General features: G+C 40.4%; 2 protein-coding genes and 1 long non-coding RNA gene across 5 annotated transcripts in view; 1 reads left to right on the top strand and 2 right to left on the bottom strand.

Moving 5' to 3' along the window:
• The window catches only part of FNIP2 (folliculin interacting protein 2), a 131,877-nt gene extending 128,280 nt beyond the window's left edge, over positions 1–3,597 (bottom strand). For 2 of the 3 annotated variants that reach the window (XM_045798730.2, XM_045798732.2), the window contains exon 1: positions 3,287–3,597. In XM_045798730.2, the coding sequence (XP_045654686.2) occupies positions 3,287–3,399 (113 nt within the window). In that variant the 5' untranslated portion in view covers positions 3,400–3,597. The other variant, XM_045798731.2, reaches the window with a different exon arrangement.
• Positions 3,598–3,880: 283 nt separating this feature from the next.
• The window catches only part of LOC148109086 (uncharacterized), a 32,208-nt gene continuing 18,111 nt past the window's right edge, over positions 3,881–17,977 (top strand). Inside the window, exons 1-2 of the mRNA XM_087866553.1 lie at positions 3,881–4,106; positions 7,111–7,179. Coding sequence (XP_087722679.1) covers positions 4,059–4,106; positions 7,111–7,179 — 117 coding nt within the window. The 5' untranslated portion in view covers positions 3,881–4,058. The remainder of the gene's footprint in view (positions 4,107–7,110; positions 7,180–17,977) is intronic.
• LOC123793185 (uncharacterized) overlaps positions 4,995–17,977 on the bottom strand; it is a 30,931-nt gene continuing 17,948 nt past the window's right edge. The window contains exons 3-4 of the long non-coding RNA XR_006779864.2: positions 8,490–8,588; positions 4,995–5,768 (exon numbers count right to left, since the gene is read on the bottom strand). This is a non-coding gene — a long non-coding RNA (uncharacterized LOC123793185). The remainder of the gene's footprint in view (positions 5,769–8,489; positions 8,589–17,977) is intronic.

The following is a 17,977-nucleotide window of genomic DNA, read 5'->3' as shown; positions in this document are numbered from 1 at the left end:
AACCTCAAATCCAAGGTAACCAGGAACCCAATTTTACTTCTGACTTGAGCCACTAGACAAATCACCTCTTTTTGTGCTACTTTATCCTTCTAGAACAAAGGGTTGTTCAGATATATATTTATGTATCAACTAATTAAAAGTGAAAGTATTCTGAAGACCAGCAAATAGAGAATAATCTCAAAGCTCAAAATCATGATGGAATTTTATAACTTTAAATAGAGCTTACACTTCACAAATACCATAATCATATATTGTTCCTAACTACTTCTCCCAAACATGTAAAATCAATCTCTTTTGATTTCTTTTGTTTTCCTAGAAGTCTCTTTCCTCAAAGCTATGAAAGGGCTTTTGTTGAGATCCCAAACAAAATATACTTAAGAAGGAATCTTGACTGTGATGTTCCTCTTTTTAAATGGAACACCAGAGAGCATGAAGATCTGAAAATGACCTGTGAGATAAGCCACTTATATTGGACAAAAACTGTCCTCTCTAACCAACTATACGGTATGTGAAAACCGGCAGAGAGGGAACACTAAGAAACCGAGGGAAGTGCCCAGGAAGTACACAAGAGTAAACAGAGTAACACAGAGGGCAAAACTTGACAAAAGGCTAAACTTCAGACAACTGGAGAAAAGTTTAAAATAACTAGTGAAAGTCCATCACAGAAAGAGAAGAGATATAAAAAGGCTTTCACAAACTCTAAAACAAATATATGTGTGTGTGGGTATATATGTAAGCCCATATATATATTATATATATATTTATAAAATATATATAAAGTTGGATCTTATTTTTACTTAGGCTTTTCTCCAAAATATATGTTAATATATGCTACAAAACTGCCCAAAAAGTCTATCTGATTCCTCAGGAGACTTTCATTCCCAAGATTCACAAGTTACATACTGTATTTAAATGCACTGAAAAATATAAATTCACGTTAGGAATACTAGATTTTTAACCTAATTTTAACTAGATTTTTAACTTTAACTTCTCCAAATCTATTCAACTATGAAGTGGGTTCCTGCAGCTAATCCCTGTATAAGGCACCCACTTCCCCAAAAACACATGCCAGCTTCTATCTAGTAAAACCTGGATAAAGTGAAGCACAAGGGCAAGAAAAGGAAATTTTCTAGGAGACTTTTCCCAGGAGGGCTACACTGCATCTGAGAGTTAGACTAGGTGGAGAGACAGGAGCAAAGACTTGCTTGGGTGTCCTTTGTTGATCTGGTGTGCACTGGCTGATTTGTCCCCCACCTTCCTGCATCTTCACAGACATGTGCTTGTTCACTTCTTTTTCCATGATGACCCCTAGCAGGGACACTGCTGAAGGGCCTCAGGAGTGAAATGTTCAACTGACAGCTCCAATTCTCCCAATCTACCTCAAAAATCTAACTCAAAAAACTTGTAGAAAATCCTAACGAGGTCAAGAAAAAAAAAACAGTCCTTGGCATACTTTTATGTTCTTCATTATACACCAATGGGACGTCAGAACATTATACTGAAAATGTTCCCACAAAATGGGAATCAATTGCCCTAATATGGCCAAGCCCTAAATATAGCCACAATTTTTTTGTTCAAAATACACTCAATTAAACTTGTGGATGGAGGAAATGGTGGTGGGCAACTGGGCAGCGAGCACAGGAAACAATGACAGTGTAACTCCACTATCTCCACCAGCATGAAAACGGCTTTAAATGTCCTTGACAAGGGCTGCCAAAGTAAAGACACCAGCAACACACATGCCCTTTTTTCTCCAGGCTTTGTTCCCTTGATCGAGTCTGGGTTACTGGGAAGGAAGAAAAGAAATTCCATACCCCGGGTCTGAAGTAATTCTACCATTCTGAGAAGGGACACAACATCACTAGTACTCAAAGCAGTGAAAGGAATAGGATTCCCTACTCAAATTATAAGGATCCAGTTAGTCTAAAGGAAACATGAGAATTTAACTAGGGTAGTTTAAAGTCCTCACAATTTACCTTCCAAACAACATCACACCCACACACCCTCACAAACACAAAATACTGATATTTAATATTCACATAACTGCAGTGAGGAGCTGTTTTCAATGAATGGAATTCAAGAAAAGCAAAATCTAGAATACAAAACTCAATCCAAAATTTATTCAAAGTTTCACTCCAAACTTCTAAAAGGTTTATTATATTGGTTCTGGACTTGTTCAATAAACTATTTTTGCAAGACATTTTGGTCAAAGAAACGTGTAGCACTCTGTCACAGTTGAAGTAGATACTCAGTTTGAAACTTTGCTGAATAAAACTTGTTAAAAGTACATGCATAAAACTTCTCAACATATGTGTGCTGAAAGGCAACATAGGACATTTTACGTCACCTGCTAAAAGTTAGGTCTTGAAAGCAGAATAACATTGAGATTTTAAAGACTGGATTCCGGGGTCAAACTGCTTGGGTCAAAACACAGGCTCAGCCACTTACTCCGGTGGATCTTGGGCATGCTGTTTAAGTTCTCTGTGGCTTTAAGTTTCCTCATCTGTAAAATGGGAGTTGTAATAGCACCTACCTCACAGGGTTGTTGAAGAAAGAAATGAAAGAAATCAACATAAACCATTTAAGTTGGTAAACGCTCAATAAATACTAGCAATTATTATTCAAAGTTGTGTGTTCACAAGGTCGGATCTATTAGATATATGCATCAGCGTTGTTAAATTAAAAACTCAACCATTTCATAAAAGCATCTTACTCCCCTTTTCCATACATCAGGCGGCATCAACCTTCAAAATGATGTGGAAATTACATACTTTCATTCATCCGTCTAAGAGCCTGTCACATAAGCAAGAGAGAAGGAAGATGCCTTTTTCGTGACTGTTGCTCCTTCCTAACTTCAAAATACTGTCACGTACACAATAGGTTGGAGCTGCCCTCAAAATGACAGCTCACAGCTTTGCAGCGCCCGCAGAGGCGCCCAGGCGGCTCTGCCGGGAAGGGGTTCACCCCAATTCACGGCGAATCTCCCATCTCCACAGCCAAGCAAGCGCACGCCTGGGAATGCCAAGGAACACAAGAGAACTCTCTGCCAGGAGGAAGGGACCCTGAGTAGTGGGGAAAGAGAGGGAGGGAGGAAAGGACCCTCCCGGTCAAAGAGGTTTCGGAGCCCCACTCGGATCAGGCGTGTCCACGATGACAAGCCCGGGACCCGGTGCCGGCGACGGGCTGCGACGTCCCGAGCGGCCCACTCCCTTCTCCTTCCCTCCCCCGGCGGGCACCGAAGCCAACTCCGGTCCCGCTCTGGTCTCGCCTCTCGGCGCCTCCTCACCTAAACGCGGGTCCTTCCTTGGAAGCCCTGCCCTGGGCAGACGCCGACGCGGAGCTGCCGCCGCTGCCGCTGCCCTTTTTGTTAAAGAGCTTCTGGAGCAGGGTCGGGGCCATGATGCTGCCGCCGCCGCTGCAGCTCCGGCCGTGGCGCTCGGGGGGCCGGCAGCTCAGCGCGCAGCCGGGGGCGGCGGCCGCGGCGGCGGGGCCATCGCGGCGGCGGCGCGGCCGCCCAGCCTTGTGGGAGCGCGGGGCCGCTGCGGCTGAGTAACTCTGCTCCGCGTCGGGGCCGCCGGAGGTCGGTCATATGACTGAGCCGGCCCGCCGCCGCCGCCTCGCGCGCTGACAGTTATCTCCTGCGGGAGGAGCCCGCAGCCCCACGGCGGCGGCGGCGCGGGAGGAGCGCGGCCGCCCCGGCGGCGGCCATTGGCCCGGCGGCCGCCCGCCCCGGGCTCACGTAACCCCGGCGGGAGGCGAGGCCCGGATCGGGCGGCCCTGTGCTCCCGGCACTCGGGGAGCAGAGGCGGCGCGGGCGCGGCGCTTAAAGGGGCCCGAGAGGCGGGGGCGGCCGCCGCGCGGAGGGGTGGGATGCCGGTGGGGCGCAGCTCCGCGAGCGGCGAGGGGTGCCGGAGGTGGCTGCATTCTTTCGAAAGCGAGGGAGCAGCTGGGCCGATCTTTGTTCTTTTGAGACAAAGCCCCTGAACTTGGGTCCTCGCTTTGTGCAGGTGCAAGTGCTCGTGTATAGAAAGCCCATGGTAGGGGAAAGGATTTAATACATGAGGTTGCTGTTTCACAGGACTGATTCGAATCTCACGACACCCAAGGTATTGGCATGTTTCTACCATACCCAGATTAGATCTCTCCGGGTTTTTTTGTTTTTTAATTGAAACTGTTTAGTCGAATTATTTGCTCTTTAGCATCTTGGGTCACTAGTTATAAAAAGTTGCTTGTGAAATTAAAAAACACATGGAATTCACTACATAGATTTAGAAAATTAAGAGAAGCTATTTCGTAACGAGAGAATGCTTTCCTAATACATATTTAACAATCAAGGCATATAATAACCTGATATCAACAGCAGAGAGCTATTATTTGATTTGGGGAAGGGAGGAGTTTTCGTATTTGAGTAGACTTTCCTACCCAGTCCCACCCAGCCTCTGTGAGAACTTTAGCCTCTGGTGTGGAACTCTCCCAACGGCCTCTGATGGTGTAGGAACGTGCCAGACTCAAACCAGCTTCTTAATCTGCCTTATAGCGTTAGCTCTTCAGTTTTTCTGCTGAGAAGTAATCGAGATAAAAGTAAGATTCCAACCCTGCCTCTCGTAGCTTCTCCTTCATGAGCAATGAACAGTGACTCACCTGGATTCTCTTAGACTTGTTCAAAGGAGATCCCTTGGAAACTCAAAAAGGCAAATGTATTTCCATGAACATCAGTAATCAAAAATACTTCTTTCTGGCTTTGGTAGGAAACTAGCTGTGAATGATGATGTGCTGAAATTTCACAAAAGTAAGGGAAAAGTGGTAGAAATTGAAATTCAGTCATTTTTTTCCCCGTTCAGATTTCTACTATTAAAATGGTGGATTAAGTGTTCATGCCAGTAAGCAGTCCTTGTTTTGCACAATGGAGTGTACACAGAACTCTGATTTGCAACGTTGGTATCTCTGTTTACTGGGAGCATCTACCTCATGGAACTGCCAGTATTGGTCAGTATCCTATGTAACAGGTATTGGCTTCATCTGGTGTGACTTTATTAAGACATGGTTCCAGGTCATGTTATGGCTGGCACTTGACCACTCTCCCTTCCCCCATCCTTGCGCAGAAAATGTCCTTTATTCTCCAAACTCAAGTGCATTCTCATGCCTACAGCTTTTGTAACTGCACACTTAAGAGGAGTTCGGCATGGTGTCCCTTGTGTCCCCCCACCTCCAAGGACTATTTCAATTCGAGCCCCAGTCCAAGTGTGCAGAATCACTCAAAAGAGGCAATTCAAAAATCAGCCTGCCCCAGACATCACCCTCAATTTTGATCTTCACTGGGCAACTATAAAGGGGGTGTGTGCATTTCAAACTATTAAGGACAGACTTCAGTTAGGCGAGAAAGAAAGGAACTACGATGGTTCCCCTCTCTCCCTTTTCTCCCTTGGCTTCCTCTCAACACCACATTCTTCCTCATTCTGGTTCTGGCCACACATCGCACTCTTAATTTTAAAAGCATACAAAAATCCTGACCAGCAAAATGTGGGGAGATAGCTGTAGGCAGCTCTCCTATCCCGGTTTCGTTATTTCTCTTCTTGTCTGTTCAAGGCCTCTTCAAAAACCCCATCTTTTGCCTGTCGTCCATTGGTCACTGCCTTACTCCCTGAAGTTCGTCATACTCCCAGTCTCCAGCACAGTCGTGTGGCTTGTCCCAATTCCATACATCTCATTTGCCTCATCCCACTCACTCCATCTTAGAAAATCTACTGGCTGGCTTCTCCTGTATGCAGCTGTCAAGAAGAGAAAGGAATAAAACAATATCCAGAATTCTTGGGAGATGACAGAATAACACTTAAGATGGGAAAGGAGGAATTGTAAGAGAGCTAACTTACTTATCCTGTTCTGTTCTGAGTCCTGCTGACAGTTCTCTCCAGTGAATGAATGTATGTTCTGGAAGTTGCTTTAGGAGTTTCACTTGTACGATTAGATTGCCCTGTACTCTATAGCCTACCTAATATCTATTACCCCTTCTTCCTAACAGAACTCCAGTTTTGTTCAGGTGTCCATCTCTCCCCTAGGCCAGCGTGCTTCAGGTAAACTGACATTATCCCCAAACTAGCTGAATGATCTGAGGGTCATTCCATTGCTTGTGCAAGGTATTGGTTCAGGAATGAGCCCGTGAGGCAATTCTAGCCAAGGAGGCAAGAAGGAAAGGAGCTAGAGAAGGAGTGATTTCTCACTCTTAAGAGAATTCTAAGGAGAGATGGGGGTGGTTGTTGTTTCTTCCTTTGGATGTTGTTTGTGTCCGTGTAATTCTACAGCTGTCTTACTAGCAGCCTGGGCATAAAACCAGTTAGTTCGGGAGAGGGCAGAGCAGAGAGGTGGAAGCAAGCTGTGTCTTGATAAGATTGTGGAGCCTCAATACGTCTACCCTAAGCTAACCTTCCCCATTTGATTGGATGATATTTCTATTATCTGAGGCCAAAAGCAGTCTGTAAGAGGGTCCTATTTTGTGTTCTCTATTGCTTGTTATGTGAAACAAATAAGCCCCTGCTTGTTTAACCCTCAGGACACCAATCATCACCAAAGGAACTACTTTATTTTTTCATAGTTTAAAAAAATTTTTTTTGAATTTTATTTGAGAGAGAGAGAACGATTGGGAAAGGGGCAGAGGGAGAAGCAGACTCCTTGTGGAGCAGGGAACCTGACATGGGACTCAATCCCAGGTCCCTATTTTTTCATATTTTTAAGTCATTTTGCAAATCATTTATAAGAAGCAAGAATAAAGGATAGTAGTGAAACAATTTTAAAATAAATTTTAATAAGAATGTAAACATAGTGGGGCACCTGGGTGGCTCAGTCAGTTAAGCGTCTACCTTCAGGTCAGGTCATGATTCCCGGGTCCTGGGATCAAGCCCCACATCTGGCTCCTTGCTCAGCCAGGAGCCTGCTTCTCCCTCTCCTCTGCCTGCCACTCCCCCTGCTTGTGCTCTCTATCAAATAAATAAATAAATAAAATCTTTTTAAAAAAAAGAATTTGAACATAGCAAATTCAAATTTTTATCCTATATTTTCCTGCAATTAAAGAAATATTACCCTAAATGGGCCATGTCTTTTTTTTTTTTTTTTTAGGTAATCCCATGCCCATCGTGGGGTTCAATGCTGAGATCAAGAGTTACATGCTCTGCCGACGGAGGCCAGGTACCCCAAGCCATATCCTTTACAACTATTGATCAGTCAATATATATGAACCAGGAACAAAATCATCTCATAAATATTGACTCCAAATTAAGAATACATCTCTAATGTGCTAGTTTATTCTTACTTTTGCTGCTTCTTGCACTTGAATCAACAAAAATACTTTTGAAAATGGTGGCTTGAAATCTTGTTGAAAAGAAGATAGCTATCTTCTTAGCTATAAAACATGTTCATATTTTTTATTATAATAATATTTTTTTATTATATTGTGTTAGTCACCATACAGTACATCCCTGGTTTCTGATGTAAAGTTTGATGCTTCATTAGTTGCATGTAACACCCAGTGCACCATGCAATACGTGCCCTCCTTACTACCCATCACCAGCCTATCCCATTCCCCCACCCCCCTCCCCTCTGAAGCCCTCAGTTTAAAACATTTTCATATTTAGATTTATAAACAATGATTAGAACTAACGATTTAAACACATTGGACTTCTTAAACTTATACAAGGTATGTCAATTATATCTCAGTAAAACTGGAGGAAAAAAGAATTAGCAATTCAGTTAATTTTTCCTCTCTACGTCATGATTTCCTTCCATTCACCTTTGCGTATACATTGCCTTTAGCAATTGTTGACTTGTAAACTGTATCAACTATGTATGATGCAAAACATCAAAAAAGATGACAAAGTACATCTTTTTTGGATGGCTCAGGTTCTTGTTGCAAAATATTGAATAATGAAGTCATTCCTGTTGAATGGATAAGAATACCATATTTCCTTTTTATCTTTAAATATATATTGTTGAATTATCAGTTCTTGAGTTTGAGAGAATTTAGGATATCATCATCTAAAGACTCATCATCTGGGGCTGCCTGGCCCAGTTGGTAAAGCATGCAACTCTTGGTCTCGGGGTTTTGAGTTCAAGCCCCACATTTGGTGTAGAGATTACTTAAACACACACACACACACACAGATAAAATATTTTAAAAATAAATAAAGACTCATCATTTGGTATTCCGCTTGTGTGATAAACTTCACCATCATCATTAAAGTCTAGTGTCTTTTTGCATTTATTTTCTGATTTTTCTGATACTTTTGAAGTGTTTTCTTCTATCAGTTTCTTTTCTTTGCCATTATGGAACAAAACATGAAATTTCTGAATTCTCACCAGTGATTAATAAAAGGTTTAATAAAAAACTACAAAGATAATGTTTCCAGATTTTTTTTATACCTTCTTAAAAGATGAGATAGTGCTTTGGACAACATAATAAGATAATAGAAGAATGATGTAATAGTGATAATTTATTTTACCATTGAATCAATGTTCTAGGCAATTCCAAATTGTTGTCTTCTTATGTTGTCTTCTCTAGCATAATGGGGCATTGTTGTTGAGTAATGTTGAAATAATTCCTAGAATGATAATACAGCAAAATGGTTAAAGCTAAAGAAAATTAAGATCACTAAGATCCCATAAATTATAAAAATCTTCAATGTACCCATATGGTAATTGCAAAACAGAATAAGTTATTACATTTTTTAAGTACATTTACTTTTTGTTTTTTGGGAAAAATAGGAGTTTAGGAAAACTCATAAAATATCCATCCTTATAAATAGGTGGAACCTCTCAGAAAAGAAACTCAAACTCTAAAATTGGATCCAATGGACTCTTGATGGTGCAAGGGTTAATCCACAGTAAATGATTCTGTGATATTTGCAGCAGAACTCAATCCACTTGATAATCTCACTATACCAATCAGTGACCTCCATGATGCCAAAATCAAGGGACATTTTCATGTCTTCTTTGCAATCATATAATTTACCATTTCCTCCTTTTTGAAACCCTTATTTTTAGTACTTATAGACCTCTTCTAGTTTTAAACAACCTGACCAGCTACTCCCTCAGTCTCTTCTGGAGGGTCCTCCTCTCCCCATCCTTTAAAATATGAAACTCAGCGTTTCTCTTCTCCTCTCATTCGTACTCTCCCTCTCCCTAGATAAGTTCATCCATTCCTGTGACTTTAAATGCCATCTATATATTGACGATACCTAACCTTTTACCTCCAATCCTAACCTCCATTCTAGATCTTTATAACCAGCTATCTACCTGATGTGTCCAAATGGATAACTGACAGGCATCCCACATTGAACTCTCAATTGTTTCTTGTTCCAAAGCCTGCTTCTCTTGCCTTTTTCCTCTTTACACATTTATAACATCTGCCTTTACACATTTGTTTACAATAGAAACCTAGGAAGCATCCTTAACCTTTTGCTTTCTCTCCTCATCCAAAATATTTCTCACATCCATTTTTCTCCCTGTCCATTGGTACTACCCTAGTCCAAGTCAGCATTATCTCCTGCCTGCAAGAGTTGTAATTGGTTACTTTCTTGCCCCACCTCAAATCTATTCTGCATGCAGCTGCCATTGGGATAATTTAAAAATATAAATTGTTTCTTGTCACTTCTTTGATTAAAACTTTTTAGTGGCTTCCCATCGCACTTAGTAAAATCCAAAATTCTTCACATAATCTTCTGTATAATTAGGTCCTTCCCTCCATCTCCAAACTTATCTCACATCCCCCCCCCACTCACTTGCCATCCTCCAGCCGCACTGGTGTATTTTCATTTCTTCCACCAGGCCTCCTCTGCCAGGAATGCCCCCACCCCCAGCTCACAACTCCATCTGAATAATTATTTATCTTTCAGTTCTCAATTTAATGTCACTTACCCACATTGATTGTCTGACTCTCTCAGTCTACATTCTTAATTAAGGACTCTTTTTCCCTGCAGTGTTTGTTATAGCACCCTTTTCTGTTCCTTTAAAGCACTTATCAGGGGATGCCTGAGTGGCTCGGCCGGTTAAGCTTCTGCCTTCAGCTCAGGTCATGATCCCAGGGTCCTGGGATTGAGCCCCGCATCGGGCTCTCTGCTCAGCAGAGAGCCTGCTTCTCCCTCTCCCTCTGCTTGCCACTCCCTCTGCTTGTGCTCTCTCTCTGTCAAATAAATAAATAAAATCTTAAAATAAATAAAATAAGGCATTTATCACAATTTATAATTAACCAATAAATAAATATATAGCACCTTTGTTTCCCTCCAGACAAACATATTCCTTTAGGTCATGAGACTATGTCTGTCTTGTTGACTAATATGCCTGGCACATGGTGTCTTCTCAAAAGTACGTTTGTTGACCTCATGAATGAATGAATGAATGAATGAGCCAATGAATGAAGTTCACAGTCCCTACTGCATGTAAGCTCTAGACCCTCACAAAAGAATTCTCTGTAATAATCACTAGATGAGGAAAACTTCCTGAACTTTTTCCACTTACTTTGGTTGGAAAATCAGATCACTGCTGGCCAATTGTAAGTCCCCATTAGGAAACTGATCGTTCATGGGGCTTACACTTTTGTTCCCAATTTCCTGGTTTAAACTTGAAGCGCTTTTGCCTGAGCATGACCAAATTGGTTCGGCAGAGAGTCCTGCCCCAGGTGTGGATTTTGTTTGTCTAATTTGCCTAACATTTACTAGTGCCAGCTGCTATTCCTCTCATCAGCCCTTGCACCAAAGCCCCTTCCTGAGACGAAGCATACTCTATCAGTTAGGATGCCTTTTGCTGCAAGTAACAGAAACGCCAACCCAAACTGGAAAGAACAAAGAAGGGATGTTTTCTGTCAGAAAACAAAAGGTCGGGGTCAAAAGGTCAGGGTCCAAGCATGGTACATCAGAGTTCTGACGCTGCTTCTCTAGGTTTCTTTTGGGTCAACTTTCCTCTGCATGTGGGATTCTTCTTCAGGCTGATAGCAATATGGTCACCAAAGCTCCTGGGATTCTGTGCAGATGGAACAACATTCAACAGAAGATGGGGGTGGTCTCTTCCCATGTGTCTTACTTTCTCGGAAGCTCTACAGAATTTCATCATTGGCAAGGGAAATATGGCTTTACCATGATTAGCTTTGATTAATGGGGAGATTTCCTAAATCACGTGGGGAGGGTGAAGTCACTGGAACAAAATCAAAGATCTAACAAAGAGAAGTGCAGAGTGGGGAAAGTGACTGTTGGGTAAAAAACCAAGAGAATTGGCCACATATGCATTCATTTATACATGATAAAATGCAGGCAGCTGTATTTTCCCTGAGTGTTTTTCAAGAACCCACCACACCATCACTAAGGATTCTTAGTCTAGCCTACAGATTCTTTTTTTTTTTTTTTAAGATTTTATTTATTTATTTGTCAGAGAGAGAGAGAGCACACTTGCATGAGGCAGAGAGAGAAGCAGGCTCCCTGCTGAGCAAGGAGCCTGCTGGGGAGCTTGATCCCAGGAGCTTGGGATCATGACCTGAGCTGAAAGCAGATGCTTAACTGACTGAGCCATCCAGGCGTCCCAAGACTGTGGATTCTTGATCTCCAACTCCATGCATGGAATCTGTGAGATGATAAGCACCAGATACGTGTTTTGTTTTTGTTTTTAAACAAAGTAAATGTAAAAATGTTGATAAGACACTGTTGCTTTTCGGTTTAAAAAATGCCCACAAGATACTTCCTTCTTCTAAACTTTTCAAAAACAGTTTCTTTTTCAGATCATGATTCAGAAAATATTTACCTATTTATTATTGCCTCTGAGGTATGTAACTTTGGTCTAGGCACTCAGTAAAAGCTTGTTCAATTAATCTGTGGACTTTATTTCACCTCCATAGGTGAGGTATTGGGAAAGGCACAGAAATTTTCTCCCGTACACTCATTCACACTCAAAAAATAATGATCCACAGTGCATTAAATTTAGAAAATATTGAAAAGTACAAAGATGAATATAATAATACATCCAAAGATAAATAGAAATAGCTACAGTTAGGGATGCCTGGCTGGCTCAGTCGGTGGAGCATGAGATGCTTGGTCTCAGAGTCGTGAGTTCCAGCCCCATGTTGGGAGTAGCGATTACTTAAAATAAATAAATAAATAAATAAATAAATAAATAAATAAATAAATAAATAAATGTAGGATTTATTTTTTAAAGAATAGCTACAGTTAACATGTTTGTGATCTTCCTTCCTGTCCTTTTTTTCCCTTTCTTATTCATTTGTTTGACAGGAATTTTTTTTTAATAATATTTTTTTATTATATTATGTTAGTCACCATACAGTACATCCCTAGTTTTTGATGTAAAGTTCCATGATTCATTACTTGCGTATAACACACAGTGCACCATGCAATACGTGCCCTCCTTACTACCCATCACCAGTCTATCCCATTCCCCCACCCCCCTCCCCTCTGAAGCCCTCAGTTTGTTTCCCAGAGTCCATAGTCTTTCATGGTTCATTCCCCCTTCTGTTTACCTCCCCCTTTCTTCTTCCCTTTCTTCTCCTACCAACCTTCCTACTTCTTATGTTCCATAAATGAGTGAAACCATATGATTATTGTCTTTCTCTGCTTGACTTATTTCACTTAGCATAATCTCCTCCTGTCCCGTCCATGTTGCAGCAAATGTTGAGAAATCGTTCTTTTTGATGGCTGAGTAATATTCCATTGTGTATATGGACCACATCTTCTTAATCCAGTCGTCTGTTAAAGGGCATCTTGGCTCCTTCCACGATTTAGCTGTTGTGGACAATGCTGCTATGAACATTGGGATGCATATGGCCCTTCTCTTCACTACATCTGTATCTTTGGGGTAAATACCCAGTAGTGCAATTGCTGGATCATAGGGTAGCTCAATTTTTAACTTTTTAAGGGAACTCCACACTGTTTTCCAAATTGGCTGTACCAACTTGCATTCCCACTGACAATGTAGGAGGGATCCCCTTTCTCCACATCCTCTCCAACATTTGTTGTTTCCTGCCTTGTTTGACAGGAATTTTTATTTCAGAATCTGATGATCCTGCAGTCAATAGTTCAACAAACATCATAGTTTGTTTTTCTTAAATCATTAATTCTACGTAAATTCATCAGTTCGTGTATTTAGTCAGCAGTCATCCAGTATTTCAACTATGTTCTAGCCAGTGGCCCTCAAGTGTGTGTTGCCCAAGAAATACCTTAGAATTCTGCTTAAAACAGTGATTTGTCTAGAGTATTTGGCCTCTACCTCTCCCCCTTCCCGCCCCCCCACCACTTCTTCAAATCTCTCTAAAATGACATCAAAGGAATAAAAAAGAAAAGGTATTAGCTTACAAAGAACAAAGATAAGAAGAGGGCAAGACAGTGATTACAGATTTTAATAAGTGTTTGGTCAAGGATAAGTGTTTGGTAGATGGAAAGTGGATGAAGGAGTAGTAATTAATTGAACAGAGAAGAAGAATTCAAAACATAAGAATGAAGAAGAGGGGGGCACCTGGGTGGCTCAGTCCTTAAGCATCTGCCTTCGGGTCAGGTCATGATCCCAGTGTTCTGGGATCGAGCCCCGCATGGGGCTCCCTGCTCAGCGGGAAGCCTGCTTCTCTCTCTCTCCCCCTGCTTGTGTTCCCTCTCTCGCTGCCTCTCTCTCTGTCGAATAAATAAATAAAATCTTAAAAAAAAAAAAAGAATGAAGAAGAGGGCCAGTTCCCATCAGAGGCTCTGTAAAGCCTCAGCATTTGGGACCTGCCAGGTCCCTGAAGGGGAAGTCGGTGCAGGTTGAAAATAGGAGGGATAGGTAAAGGTCTACATATGAAATAGACCCCCAGGTTCCTTTCTATACTCAACCTGCCCAGCCAATTTTTGGTCAGTGGATCAGAAAGGAGGCATTAAGTGAATGTTCAGTTCCCAGAGAAACAGAATGATGACAGAGAACAGAGAAAAGCTCTCCAGACATTCACAACTAGGGGAGTCCAATAAAAAGCTGGTTCATTACTAGAGCATCTACTTGTGAATTTCCCAAATCAGTACTATACACAGGGAATTCTAGTAAAATGTTAGAATCACGAGAAATTTTATGAATACCTCCAACAGGGTAAGAAAAGTACACATAAAAGTGAAAGGGATCTGGAGGGATTAGAAACAATGCAAGGAGAAAAGGACTTAAAACCATAACTGATTATCATCATCAAAGAGACAAAAGGATATCTATTTATAAAACAAAAACAAAAAGTGACCAAAAAAAAAAAAAAAAGGAAAACATAAAGAAAGAGCTCTTAAAAATAAAATCTATGGTGGTGTAAATTGAATATTCAATACAAACACTGGATGATAAATTTGGGAAAGATGGAAAACAGAAGAGGAAAGATGAGAACATTACAGAATCCATTCAGTGACTTATTAATATGAGTTTCAAAAAGAGAGATCAGGGGTGCGTGGGTGGCTCAGTTGGTGAAGTGTCTGCCTTCGGCTCAGGTCATGATCCTAGGGTCCTGGGATCAAGGCCCACTTCGAGCTCCCTGCTCAGTGGGGAGTCTGCTTCTCCCTCTCCCTCTGCCTGCCGCTCCCCCTGCTTGTGCTCTCTCTCTCCCCCCTCCACCCTCTCTGTCAAATAAATAAATAAAATCTTTTTAAAAAAAGGGATCAGAGAAAACAGAGGGGAACAAATCAACAGAGAAATAATAGAAGAAAATTTCCCAGATAGGACTCACCCAGAACAACAAATTTTTTTAAAGACCCACTTCAAGGCATGTCATTGTTACATTTCAGAACGCCTTGGTTAAGGAAAAGAATTCTAAAACCTTTCAGAGAAAAAATGCTGATCACAAAAAAATGGAATGACTTAGAATAGCATTGGAATTGCTACTAACCACTCCTGATGGTAGAAGACAATAAAGCACTACCTTAAAAATTCAGAGGAAAAACTATTTTCAGCCTAGAATCCTTTATGAAACTAAACTGTAACTCAAGTAACATAGAATACACAAAATTTTCATATATACAAGATCACACACATTATACCTCCATTCTTTCTTGGGAAGCTGGAAGATGTATTTTAGCAAAATAGGGGATTAAAATATGAAAATGGAAGATAAAGGAGAAGATCCTAGAAAGAAAAGCAGCAGGGAAAGTTGTAAAGGGGCAGGAAGGAATGTCCCAGGACTTCTAGAAAACAGCCAGGCCAGAGAGGAGGAGGAGGAGGGAAGAAGGCTCCCAGAGTAGCTCAGAAAAATGGAATAGAAGTTGTTGAGCATAAAGAACATATTATTAATAAGTATATGGCAGAGATGCCAGAACATTGGGGGAAAATTAACAATGGGTAGATGGAAAACCAAACAAATGATAAAATGAGGCAATTATTAACTTCAGAAAAATGGAAAGCTTATACAGGAAAAGAGGTGTGATTGCAACGCATTACTTGGCTCAGTGAACAATATTTATATAGTTTCAATGATGTAATGCTGACTATTGATTTCACAAAAAAATCGATATAATTATATTGGGGGTTAGAAGAAGAAAAATAGAGTTGGGAAGCAATATTCTAGTATTTATTCACAATGTCAGGAAGTCAACAGGCAAATCAAGGAACAGCTACATAAGCATATAAAGATATGGAGGAAAATTATCAGTGAAATTAGCTAGAAAAGTTGAGGGTGTTAACCTGTCATGCTTGGAGTGGGCATGGGGAAGGGTGGGGTAGGAGACTGCTGGTTTTAATCATAAGCCTTGCAGTATTATTTGACTTTTAAAATGATACACATGAATGTGCTTGTGTGTGTATGTGAATGTGTGTGTGTTTTTTCCTTTGATAAAAAAAACAGTTTATTTTGGGGGTGCCTGGCTGGCTCAGTTGGTAGAGCACGTGACTCTTGATCTTGGAGTTGTGAGTTTTTTGAGCCCCACATTTAAAAATAGAGTCTTTAAAAAAGATAGTTTAGGGGCCTCTGAGTGGCACAGTCGGTTAAGCATTCGACTCTTGGTTTCAGCTCAGGTCATGATCTCAGGGTCTTGAGATCAAGTCCTGCATTGGGCTCTGAGCTCAGTGAGGAGTCTGCTAAAGTTTCTCTTTTCCTCTCCCTCTGCTCCTCCTCTCTCTCTCTCCCTCTCTCTTTCAAACAAATAAAAAAATCTTTAAAAAAGGGTTTATTTTTAAATAGTCTCACCTGTGGACATTGTTAAACGTCTTCTTTCTGAGCGTGCTCCTATGCAATTCCAATCCAGTAAGTCTGCAGTGGGACTCAGGAATCTGAACTTTTAACTAGAACCTCAAGAAGTTTGGAGGCAGATCGTTCATGGATGATATTTTGAGAAATCTCATCCCGATCTGCTGAAATTATATATAAAATTTCATAACAATGTGCAGTTTTTTGGAAGGAGTCCATAATTTTTAGATTCTCTTTGATTTCTCAAACCCGAAAAAGTTAAAAAATTGATATTCTATGTCTGCCTTCTACTTTCCTTCCAAGAATAATTGAGATTCCATTAATTATTTAAGGTTGAAGCACAGCTAATTATTGTTACAGTGAATTAAACACTTCATAGAACTCATTACATAAGCACGAATTGAAAGCATTGGCAAAATTCTTAGTCAATTGCTTAGTATATTACCAAGGTAAATACCAGTGCATTATACTGCAGTAAATTGAATATAAATCTAGTAGCTTGAAAAATTTCATACAAATCCGTTAGTACGTACCAGTGGCGTTGACTAAATCTATAGTTAAATTTATTCGGCTGAAAAAAATGTTCATTTATGGCCATTTGACAATCTTGTATTTTTAACAAATTCAGTAATTTTATGGTGAAAGCCAGCCTTCCTCCAACTTAGGCTTTTAGCCTTTTAAAAACTAATTTTTTAGTTTTGGGTCCCTGCCCTCCTTGGGAGCTTTGTACTATCACTTGGCTACTGCTCAATAAACCTGTTTTGCTGCCCATAAATAAATACTGATTTTTCTCTATAAAACATTATAAGAATTCATGAGATGTGATTTGGATTAAACTAGACAGCAAAATGTGATTTCAGATTAATTGCTACAAGGAATTAAATTTTATTTTATTTTTTCTTTAAACTTTATTCAGTAAGTTAAAGAAATGAATTTTTTTAAATTTTAGTGACTATAAAAGGTATAAAATATTTTAAAAGATAAATCACAAAAATCATCACAAACCAGGAGCTAACAAGTTAGTATGTGTTGTATGGACAATAATGTACAACATGACCATTATTAGTCATTTAAGCTGATTATGCACCCATTTGCATAGCAAATGTCCCTTCTTCATATATCAAGTCATCTCTGATATTCTTAGGTACAGCACACCATTTCTTAAAAATAATAGCAAGGCCATCCATAGCATTGACTGTGTCCCGGACCTTGTTCTAAGCATTTTCCTTGCAGTATCTCATTTAACTCTGACACTAGCAGTATGAGGAAAGTGTTATTATTATCCCTATTTTACAGACAAGAAAATTGACCCGCAAAGTTATATAGCTGTACACAGTCAGCGAACGGCTGAGCTGTGATCTGAACTCATCAATCTGGCACTGGAATCTGTCCTCTTAACTGCTCTGCTGTACTCCCCCAATGCATATTAATGTAGAACAATCACATAAACAATTACATCAATATGTATGGTAACTTCTTAAATATAGATGTTTTAAAGATGCATCTTAAAAGAAAAATATCACTATGAAAAAAATTGTTTTCATTGTTTTCACAGAACACCTTTAAACCTCATGTTTCAGGGAACACGTTTTCTGAAATGATGGTTTAAGTAATGGTTTGAAATTTTCATTTCCATCGTTCCTTTTCGGCTGGGTCCTTCTCTCAGCCCCTTCTGAATTTACTTGCCTCCCCTGAGCTGCTTCTTTTTCAAGACATAATAGGAAGACACCTTCATGCAACCCTCTGTCTACAAATGCTTACTTAACAAGCCTGCATTTCCTGTTCCTCCCACCCCCAATTAAATGCTTAATCTTT

The sequence above is a fragment of the Ursus americanus genome, chromosome 13, assembly GCF_024610735.1.
Source record: "Ursus americanus isolate L20-20 chromosome 13, mUrsAme1.1.p, whole genome shotgun sequence".
In the NCBI taxonomy this organism is placed as follows: domain Eukaryota; kingdom Metazoa; phylum Chordata; class Mammalia; order Carnivora; family Ursidae; genus Ursus; species Ursus americanus.
The sequence above is the reverse complement of the archived record's forward strand: the minus strand, read 5'-3'. Positions and strand labels throughout refer to the sequence as shown.